Consider the following 11,121-nt stretch of genomic DNA (forward strand, 5'->3'; position numbering starts at 1 on the left):
AAAAAAAACTTGAAACATTAATATATATATTAAAGATTATGGATAGAATTTAACTAATGAAGCTGTGTGAATGACTGAGTCTTAAACGATGTTGGAACGGTTAATAATTATATGAAAGTTATTATAATAATAGTGAACCTGTTGAATTTAGTATTGAATTATGAATATTGTTTGATAGGGTGCGTATAATATGGTCTTCAATTTTATTGATTTGGAGGTCTTTATGTATATTTTCATAGCGTATAAAACACGGAGCATTTGAAATAATTCGTATACATTAATACATTAGATCACTTTACTTAGAATCTTAAATCATTTGACTATACATTTATTTTTCTCATGTAAATCGAATGTGCCTTTATGTAGGTATATAAATATTATGTAAAAGAATATATTTCTCTAAAAAGAACAAACTGTGTAAAATTAAAATTTAAAATGATAAAACTTGAAAGAGAAAGCGTTACAAAATTGACAAAATATAAAATATATTAAAATGTAAACTCGTATATTATTATCGTTCACGAATATTTTTTGGGATGTTTGAACATTTTTTTTAGTTTTTTTCAATATACGATTTTATCTTTGAATCGCTATAGGTAAGAAAAATTATTCTGTGCATATATTATTTCTATATGAATATCTAGGTTTCAATATTATACTTATTTTATTATTATTTAATTTAATTCAACTACCTAACTATGTGAAAAATAAAATACTCAGTTTATAATTTACTATAAAATTCAATTTTTCAGTATATACTCTATTCTATATTTGTAATAAATTTAGTATAGTTACAAGCTTAACCTATTTGTAGCCTGAGAAGAAATATTTATTTATAGTATAATATACTAGTAGAATTTCAATTATTTGGATAAATCACGCCAAACATAACAGCAAATTTATATTACTATATATAATATAATACCTTCAGAATAGCCAAAGGGGATTAGCTAATATTCCTTAAAGTGCATATGTCAGGTATTTCTATGTATGTTAACATCAGACCTTTAAGTTGTTCGTAACCGTAGTAAGTTTTCAATTAAACGTCTGAAGACATAAATGCATAACGTAAATTATTAAAATCATTAACGTGCTGTATAGACAAGGTTGTAGAGTATATCAATAACAATAGTTAATTTGTGATATTATACTAAACTGTTTCGATTACGTATGATTTTAGTAGGATTTTGTGAATGACACTGTTTGAAACAATAAGAAAGTACAACATTTTCTCAAATAATAGTTCTAAATAGAAAATTAAACCCACACGGTAGAATTTGTTAAATTTTTAATTAAATAGTGTAGTTAAAGAAAAATGATGCGAAAATATGTATTAAGATTCAGATAATTTCTAAATTAATTAAACTTTTATTTCAGTCTTTTTAAGAATCTTTTTCAATTATATAATTCCATAACTCAGAGGTGATTGTCGTGTGTAAATTGATTGTATGGCGACAAACACACACCTATTCAAATGCATTCAATCGACCATAGAGCACAACTGCTGTAAACCCATAAATCATAGGAACTATATACATTGAAATATAAATATAAGTTAATGAAATACTCATTATTTTATTTTTGCAGCAATAAATTATTTTTTTAAGTCTTAATTTTTTCAATTTTAATTTATACTACCGTAATGTAGTAATCTATAGTTTTTTTGTCTTAGTACCACTATAGTTAATAACTAGTAAGAATTCAATGACAACATTAATAAGTCACAAAATATGTTTAAATTTTAAATAAATCTATTAGTTATAATAAGATCATGATAACTTCTGCAGTATTACGTATAGTGACTGCGCCTATTGAATCAAGTATATTTGAACAATGTGAACTTTCTAAGAATATGCTGAGAATAAAATAGAATTACTGTGGTCATTGAAATTACAAGCACGTGCCTACTGTTGCTAAATTCAAAGTGGTAGGATGTGAAAAACGTACAGCAAGCGAAACAAATTAATAATATAAAGAACGTAGTTTAAAGCTTAACGTTATTTTTATTGGAATAGCTTCAATTATTTTGTCTCGTGAAAATTAATAAAAATGATTGATCGTATTTGTTCGCGTTTTTCTTATTTCGTCTGGTGACTTTTATATTATGTTAATTAAACTCCAAGGTATACATAATGAATTAACGTCATCAAATTATTTAACAAAGCAATTATCTTCTTCGTTATAATAATAAAATATTAGTTACAAAATATTTTTAAATTAAATTGTTATTGGATCTATTGATGATTTACAAAATAAAACAATGGTAAGTGGTTCATTATAGGATTATCGTCAGGTATAACTCGGGTGTAGACTACGCGACCAGGTTATAATGACCAACTAATAAAACGTTCAGCGTGACAGCGTATGAGAATTGAATTTTATAACCAGTAAATTTGTATAATGGAAAAATATATTTGACAGCTAGGTGAAATTCGTTTGGAATATTTAATAAAAAAATAACTATTTCATACAATTAAAGTTATCTTATACAACTTTAATTGTAACTAAAAAATTTATTAGAAAACATTGATTTTAAGTAAAAAATTATATAGTTCTTCGTGTAATTAATATTGTAGTAAAATATTGAAAATCACAATTTCTACATCAAAAATTCACTTATTAAACAGTAAAATAAATTCAATAATAATAATATATTATAATAAATTAATATTTACAGATAATGTATGCAACTAACTATGGAAAATCGCTCGAGAACTTTATTATGTCAAAACCGAAATCCACCTAGTGCCAAGCGTTGTCATTTTTTCTTAGACAAAGTCTAATAATAACGCACAACTAGTATCTGTAAAAAAATTATATGTTGATATATTATATTAATCATAAATCATAACATTTTCGATAGACCCATAAAATATAATTTATACGTTTGTGTGTTAGGTCGCGTATATTTTCATTTCAAGCGATAAATTGAAAAAAAAAAACATCACTGCAGGATCGACTGGGCAGCATACTGCAGTCGACATCGAAGTGATCAAGGGGTCGCGAGTATTTGCTCGATTTCAAGAAACGTTTTGCCCTTGGTCTCGATCATGACGAAACCGGCGACGACGGCCCAGACGAGGTTGAACACGGCGTACATGTAATAATTGGTGTAGACGCCGAACGCCCTGGATATTTTGGTGTAGATGCCGTCCAGCAGGAACGACGAACCGGCCAGGCACATGACGCACAGCGGAGCAGCCTTGGTCTTGACGTTGGCCGCGAACATCTCGCCGATGAGCGTGTACGTTAGCGAACCTGCGCCCACGGAGTACGCAAAGCCGAACAGCCACAGCAAGATCACAGGGCACCACGCCAGCGGATGGTCTTCGGGCCCGTTGGCCAACGCGTACAGGCTCAAGCCGTACAGGGCCGTCAGCGCGGACATCGCGGCGTGCGAGATCAACATCAGCGGTTTCCGTCCCATCCAGTCCACCAGCGCCATGTTCGACAGCGTGCCGATGTTCTTGGACACGGTGAACAACACGACGGCCACCAACGGTTTCATCCAGTAGTTGGAGGAAGGTAGCGTGATCGAGGAGAAGTGTATGAACTGCGAACAGATTTTGGATTGTTGTAGGTTAGAGCGTTGTGTCGTTTACGGAGCGGATGGATTTGAGTCGGACGTCATTCACGCGGTAGGACGGTGAGGGGGGGGGGGCGGGTCTGAGGAGATTGTTCAGTCGGAGTTCAATATTGTCATTTTACGCCCGTCTTGTACGTGGTGCGTTAGCGGTAAAGAAATTATTTTTTTTTTCAAATCGCCGATTAGTCAAAATAAGTTGTAAATTGTACAACTATATTAGATTATCTGGACGATCACCGTGTAGACGATGTTATGTTTCATAATATACTAGTATTAAAAAGTTGGTCATTAAAAATACTTAATAATACAATATGCATATAATTATTTAAAATACCATCGGTCCTGATATTATAAATGTTTCGTTAAATAAAAAGTTATAAGACTAATCCAAGACACGAAACAAAAAAAAATATATATGAAAGTCTCTTTAAGTATTAACAAAAAGGTTCCTGTTGCTCTATCTCAAGTTAACGTAGAATGAAAACATTCATAGAAGTTAAAAATCAGTGTGCTTTTTGAATTGTATGAATTGTATGAGTTTCTAACTTCAAAATAATTTACAATTATTGAGACTTTGATACATTTTGTCAAAATGATGACTAAAAATGTTTATAAAATATATTGTGAATATAAATGTTCGTTATTTAGAATTAGCAAATAATTTTTAAATTTGTCTCTTCTTATCTATCGTTAGTGTGATTATAACAATAATTTTAAATAATAATATACAAAATAATAAAACATTTTTTAACAATTTAATGTGGCGTTACTCACTGGACTAACGCCGCTGAGCCTCTGAAACATGCTAGCTCCTGCCGTAATGATAAAAGCCCTCCGGTTGGCCTTGTTTTGGAACAACTCCCTGTAAGTGGTCTTTGACTGCATCTGCTTGGTAACCGTTTCATCGATGAGCTCCAGCTCGTCCGTTACGTCATCCTTGGCTCGGATTCTCTTGAGCGATTTCTCTGCTTCATCCCGCTGATTTTGCTGCATCAGATAGTACGGGCTTTCGGGCATAAAGAAAAAGAGTACCGTGAACATGACTGAGAAACACAAACCCAAAATGTTGAGCTCTATGTAGTTTAGCATCTGACCGATCGTCTGTATGCCTAACATGCCTACGCATAACATAATTGGAAACAAGGACAACACTGCACCCCGCAACTGGACCTCGGCTATTTCACCCACATACATTGGTACGGAGCTGAATGTCATTCCCTTTGCCAGTCCTGCGAACAGTCTGGCAATGTAGAGGACACCCAACTGGGACGGCCATATGATAATCGTGATCCAGGCGATTATGTTCATCGGCCCGATCATGCGAATCGTCCACTTCCTGCCGTAAAGTGCCAAAAGATAACCGCACGGGATAGGGCTGATCATGTTCCCCAAGTCGTACATGGCAATCATCATCCCGTAATCAATCACTTCCAAGTTGGTCTGGTTTGTCTTCATTAGGTAAGTTGCCGGCGCCGACCATCCGATCCATGAACCACAGACCAAGGAACCTAAACTTGCTGCGGATGAAACGAACGTGTATAATGGATATAATATGAAATACCAATGTGCTGGTGACGTATAAATGTTATTATTTAACTAAGCTTCTGCGCCATTAAGGACACATTTTTTGTATTATTTTATTCATGAATAAAATTTTTTTCCTATAACCTAAAAAATTATTTAAAGTATGCTATCAAAAAATATTTTAGTCTACTTATTTTCAAGTATTGAAATGCGTAAATAAATTGCTAGATTGTGTAATTTTAACAAATAATATAAATTCTGATTTTTATCCTATATTTTCTATCTTGATATTGAGTTTTTATTTTATCTTATTTCTCGATTTTTGTATTTTTTTTTATTTTATTGGTGAATGAATATAAATGCATTATGCATATTATGATTGTTTATGAATTAAAATAATGAATGATAGTTAGTATAATAATATATTATGTATATAATTATATTTCTACGTATTGAATTTTATTAATTATTTATATGGAATAATAAATACCTATTAGAGCTATAGAAAATGTAATGAACACTGTTTTGAATCTTCCTTCCTCCATTTTTTAAAATTAAAAATTAAAAAAAAAAGTTTATCTAATTAATAATATAATAAACAAATATTACATATTTATCTAAACATTGTAAATGAAATAAACCTATTAAAATGAAATATTTATTTTTGATTTCGATGGTAACATCACGGTTATTAATATTGAATTGTTAAATTTTAACCTATCAAATAAATGTATTATACAAAACTGCTCGAATAGTAAGTACCTATAAGAAAAAACCGTTTGTAAACATAATAGTAACCAGTTAAAAAAATAAAAACTTATTGATTTGGTATTTAATATATTTCTCTAAAATTATAAATCTTAAAAAAAATGATATATTTAATATTAATTAAAGCTTTGAAATAATAATCATATTATAATCCGAAAATTTATTATTAACGATATTTTAATATATAATATTACATTATCTAATGTCTTATTAATAACTCATAAAATCGTTGATAGATCCATACGATATCATTTTTACTTTTTTGTGTTAGGTCACGTCGAATCAGTGGTGATTTTTAGCGGAGGGGCGTAGAGACACCATACATATTATATAGTTTCGCAGTGACATATCGTGATTGTCTCAAAACGTTCACGACTATAACGGTATAATATATTCATTTCAATCGTGATGGGAAATTAATCAATTGAAAAACCACCACTAGGTCGACGACGGGGGGTACCACTACAGTCGAAAAAGCAGTGGTCAGGTGGTCGCGAGTATTTGCTCGATTTCCAGAAACATTTTGCCCTTGGTCTCGATCATGACGAAACCGGCGACGACGGCCCAGACGAGGTTGAACACGGCGTACATGTAATAATTGGTGTAGACGCCAAACACCTTGGATATTCTGGTGTAGGTGCCGTCCAGCAGGAACGACGAACCGGCCAGGCACATGACGCACAGCGGAGCAGCCTTGGTCTTGACGTTGGCCGCGAACATCTCGCCGATGAGCGTGTACGTGAGCGAACCTGCGCCCACGGAATACGCCAGGCCGTAAAGCCACAGCACGACCACAGGGCACCAAGCCAGCGGACGGTCTTCGGGCCCGTTGGCCAACGCGTACAGGCTTAAGCCGTACACGGCCGTCAGCACGGCCATCGTGGCGTGCGAGACCAACATCAGCGGTTTCCGTCCCATCCAGTCCACCAGCGCCATGTGCGACAGCGTGCCGATGTACTTGGACACGGTGAACAGCACGACGGCCGTCAAAGGGTTCATCCAGTAGTTGGCGGACGGTAGCGTGATCGAGGTGAAGTGTATGAACTGCGAACAGATTTCGGATTGTTGTCGGTTAGAACGGATGGATTTGAATCGGATGTCATTCGCGTCGTACGGCGACGAGGGGGAGACGGGTTTTTAGGAGACCTTTCTGTCGGAGATATAGTTCGATTATACGCCCGTCTTGGTCCGAGAAGCGCGTGGTGCGTTCACGATGAAGACATTTTTTTTTTCAAACTGGCAATTAGTAATGATGTTGTAAAATCTCACTCATCAAGATGGTCACCGTGTAGACAATGGTATGTTTCATAAGTTTTTTTTTGATTTTGTTATTGTGCACATTTTATACAACGATAATATTATTATAAAAAAAAAAATAATAATATTTATATTATGTGATAGATCTTTGAATAAGAGATTATAGTTGTTTTTTCCGGTATTGAGGTGGTTGGTGGAGGATGCTAGATCGCGAGAAATCACAGCTTATATCTCATTTTACTCTATTTAAACAGTTCAAGTTAACAATTTACTCAATAAAAATATTGAAAATACTAATAATATAAAATATATATGTATAATATACTTATTTAAAATATCATCGGTCCAGATATAGTTGTCTAACTAAAAATATAATATATTATTGAGATATTGTATAAAATATATCAAATTTCAAGATGAATATATTACGGTGATCCACCTGATAGATGTAATATTATGTCAAAATGTCATGAATATAATATAATATGTTTTTTATATTTTATTTTTATACTCAATACTGTGTAATAGTGATGTGATGTGATGTTAAAAATCACGTGGACGTACGTTTCTTTGATTACTAATGCATTTTAGTATCGTACGTAAAATTTACATTTATTTGAAGTCATGAAAATAGTTTCTGGTTTTACTAAAGATATAATACTTTTTTATTTCCTTCAAAATACATTTTTTTTTTTAAATGTAATAAAATTTAATATTATTAAAGTCTCGTTTTATAAAAAGTTATAAGACTAATCCAAGACATGAAAAAATAGTTTCTTTTTTATCTAAAAAAAAAAATATAAAATATCTCTTTAAGTATCACTAACCAAGGTTTCTGTTGCTCTACCAAGTTTATATAGAATAAAAACATTCACAGATGTGACAAAAATAGGTGTGATTTTTGAATTGTATAAATTGTATGAATTTCTAACTTCAAAATAATTCATAATTATCAAATTTTGATGCATTTTGTCAAAATGATAACTTAAAATGTTTATAGAAAAATATTGTGAATATTAATTTTGGTTATTTAATATTGACAAATAAAAAACTTATTAATAATTGTGATTTCTAAATTTCAATGTCATCTATAGATAAAAAAATATCAACAATTTTAATTATTTACAAATAGTTTAAAAAATATTAGAAAATGATTATATGTATAAACACATAGTGCACGTTTTTTGGTTAATCTTTTTAATTAAAATTTTGAATTGTGTAAAAACGTATTTTGTTGGACACCCCATGAAAAATAACCAAAAATCGGCAATAATCTATATTTTACCGGTAAAACATTTCCTCTTCTAATGTAACGTTAATGTGTTATTATAACAATAATTATTCTTAATAATAATATAAATATATTTTTTCAAACAGTTACTGAGGCATTACTCACTGGACTGATGCCGCTGAGCCTCTGAAACATACTAGCTCCTGCCGTAATTATAAAAGCCCTCCGGTTGGCCTTGTTTTGGAATAACTCCTTGTAAGTGGTTTTTGACTGCATCTGCTTGGTGACCGTTTCCTCAATGAGCTCCATCTCGTCCGTAACGTCATCCTTGGCTCGGATAGTCTTGAGAGATCTCTCTGCTTGGTCCCTTTTATTTTTCTGCATCAGATAGTACGGGCTTTCGGGCATTGGGAAAAACAGTATCGTGAACGTGGCCGAGAAACACAGACCCAGAATGTTAAGATGTGTGTAGTTTAGCATCTGACCGATCGTCTGTATGCCTAACATGCCTACGCACAACATAATCGGAAACAAGGACAACACGGCACCCCGCAACTTGACCTCGGCTATTTCACCCACATACATTGGAATGGAGCTCATGGTCATCCCTTTTGACAGTCCTGCGAACACCCTGGCCATGTAGAGGACACTCAGCTTGGAGGGCCACACGATAATCGCGATCCAGGCGATCATGTTCATCGGGCCAATCATGCGAATCGTCCACCTCCTGCCGATATGTGCCAGAAGATAACCGCAAGGGATAGGACTGACCATGTTTCCCAAGTCGTACATAGCAATCATCATCCCGTAATCGGTCACATCCAAGTTGGTTTGGTTGGTCTTCATTAAGTAAGTGGCCGGAGACGACCATCCTACCCATGAACCAACGACCATGGAACCTAAACTCGCTGAGGACGAAACGAATGGGTATACGTATTACCAATGTTATTATCACGTATAACTGTTATTATTTAACTAGGCTTCTGCGCCATTAAAGACACGTTTTTTTATATTATTTCATTCATGAATAATTTTTTTTTCCTAACCTAATAAATTATTTTAAATTTGTTATAGAAAAAAAATATATTTTAGTCTATTTATCTGTTAGTATATTTCTTATTTATTACAGTTTCATTAATACTTATTTGTAAATTTAGTATATTTTCAAATCATAACTCAATACAATTACAGATATAATATTGTTATTCTATTAAAATATGGAAATAATACGGCTGCATGACTAACTTTAAACTATATATGCTTATTATGTGCTGCTGTGTTCCTAGTACAAAAAATGTAATCTCCTTAAATAAATTAGGCACTGAGAAATTACTGAAAATCCTTAGTTTTTGGGAAAGTAATTCCTTTTAAAAAATAATTTTGATTTATTGTGTGTAACTAAATTATTACGTAATTATTCAAATTCAAGATAATCTGTGCTTTTGTATTTTTTGAACAATTATAATATATTTCACTTTGTTTAAAACTTAATAATGAATGCAACTCCTAAAATTAATAAAATAGATGTAAACATGCTCAATATTTTGTGGAGAAGGTGTTATGTTATATTGATAACATCCAATGATCATCATCATTTCGGTATGTATTTAAATTGTTTGTTATTTAGATTAATTTATAAACCAAAACTCGTATAAATAATTCAAATCGCTACATATTTATGTTATTTTACTAGGTATACGTCCTTATTAAAAAAAAAAAATTAATTACTTTTTGTCTTTAATATTTGTAAAATTAAATAAATTGTGAAACTATGATGATTAATAAATAACAAATATAACTATAACATGTATGCTTCTTATTATTAAATTTTCAGTAACGTAATTTTAACAAATAATATGAATCCTGATTAAGGTGAGTTTTTATTTTTCCCTATTTTTTGTTTTCTTGTTTGTATTCATTTATTTTTATTTATTTTCTATTGGTAAAATATAGGAGCAAATCATGACTGTAGGTACATACATTAAAATAATGAATAATTAACATAAAATATATAATTATATTTCATCATATTGAATTTATTTAATTATTTATATGGAATAATAAATACCTATTAGAGCAACAGAAAATGTAATGAACACTGTTTTGAATCTTCCTTCCGCCATTTTTAAATGAAAAAAATTAAAAAAACGTTTATCTTATTAATAATATAGTATACAAATATTACATACCTATTTATCTAAACATTGTAGATAAAATAAAATAAACCTAACACAATGAAATATTTCTTTTTCATTTCGATGGTAACATCATGGTTATTAATATTTAATTGTTAAATTTTAACCTATCAAATCAATTATACAAAACAGATTGTATAGTACCTTTAAGAAAAACCAGTTTGTAAAATATAATAGTAACGTGTTTATAAAAAAAAAAAAAAACTAAGTAATTGATTGTTTCATATATTTTTCTGAAATCATAAATATTAAAAATATAAAATATTCAATATTAATTAAAATGTTGAAACAATAATCAAATGATCCAAAAATTTAGCGTTTTTAATAACATTCAAAATTTAATAGAACGTATAAATGTATATATTCACAAATTGTATGTAAAAAATATTATTGTATATTACATATTTTTTTTTATTGAAAATACACTTCTCCAAAAATATACTCTTTATGAAAAAACGTTACAAGAATCACACACATGGAAATACAAGCATTATGTTTTTTTCTTCAACCTTTTATAATGATAACAATAAATTCTTTATTGTTCGATGATAAGCATGGCT

General features: G+C 31.0%; 2 protein-coding genes across 2 annotated transcripts; both read right to left on the reverse strand.

The window, feature by feature from the left end:
- Window positions 1-2,804: 2,804 nt before the first annotated feature.
- On the reverse strand, window positions 2,805-5,791 carry LOC114122136 (facilitated trehalose transporter Tret1-like). The gene is made up of 3 exons (XM_027984705.2): window positions 5,601-5,791; window positions 4,361-5,103; window positions 2,805-3,553 (listed from the first exon to the last, which is right to left on the reverse strand). Exons 1-3 carry the CDS (start codon window positions 5,653-5,655, stop codon window positions 2,993-2,995), a joined length of 1,359 nt encoding a protein of 452 aa, XP_027840506.2. The 5' UTR covers window positions 5,656-5,791; the 3' UTR covers window positions 2,805-2,992.
- Window positions 5,792-6,017: 226 nt separating this feature from the next.
- Window positions 6,018-10,577, reverse strand: LOC114122120 (facilitated trehalose transporter Tret1-like). Its single transcript, XM_027984687.2, has 3 exons — window positions 10,435-10,577; window positions 8,532-9,274; window positions 6,018-6,922 (listed from the first exon to the last, which is right to left on the reverse strand). Exons 1-3 carry the CDS (start codon window positions 10,487-10,489, stop codon window positions 6,362-6,364), a joined length of 1,359 nt encoding a protein of 452 aa, XP_027840488.2. The 5' UTR covers window positions 10,490-10,577; the 3' UTR covers window positions 6,018-6,361.
- Window positions 10,578-11,121: the final 544 nt, after the last annotated feature.

The sequence above is a fragment of the Aphis gossypii genome, chromosome 3 (assembly GCF_020184175.1).
Source record: "Aphis gossypii isolate Hap1 chromosome 3, ASM2018417v2, whole genome shotgun sequence".
Lineage (NCBI taxonomy): Eukaryota > Metazoa > Arthropoda > Insecta > Hemiptera > Aphididae > Aphis > Aphis gossypii.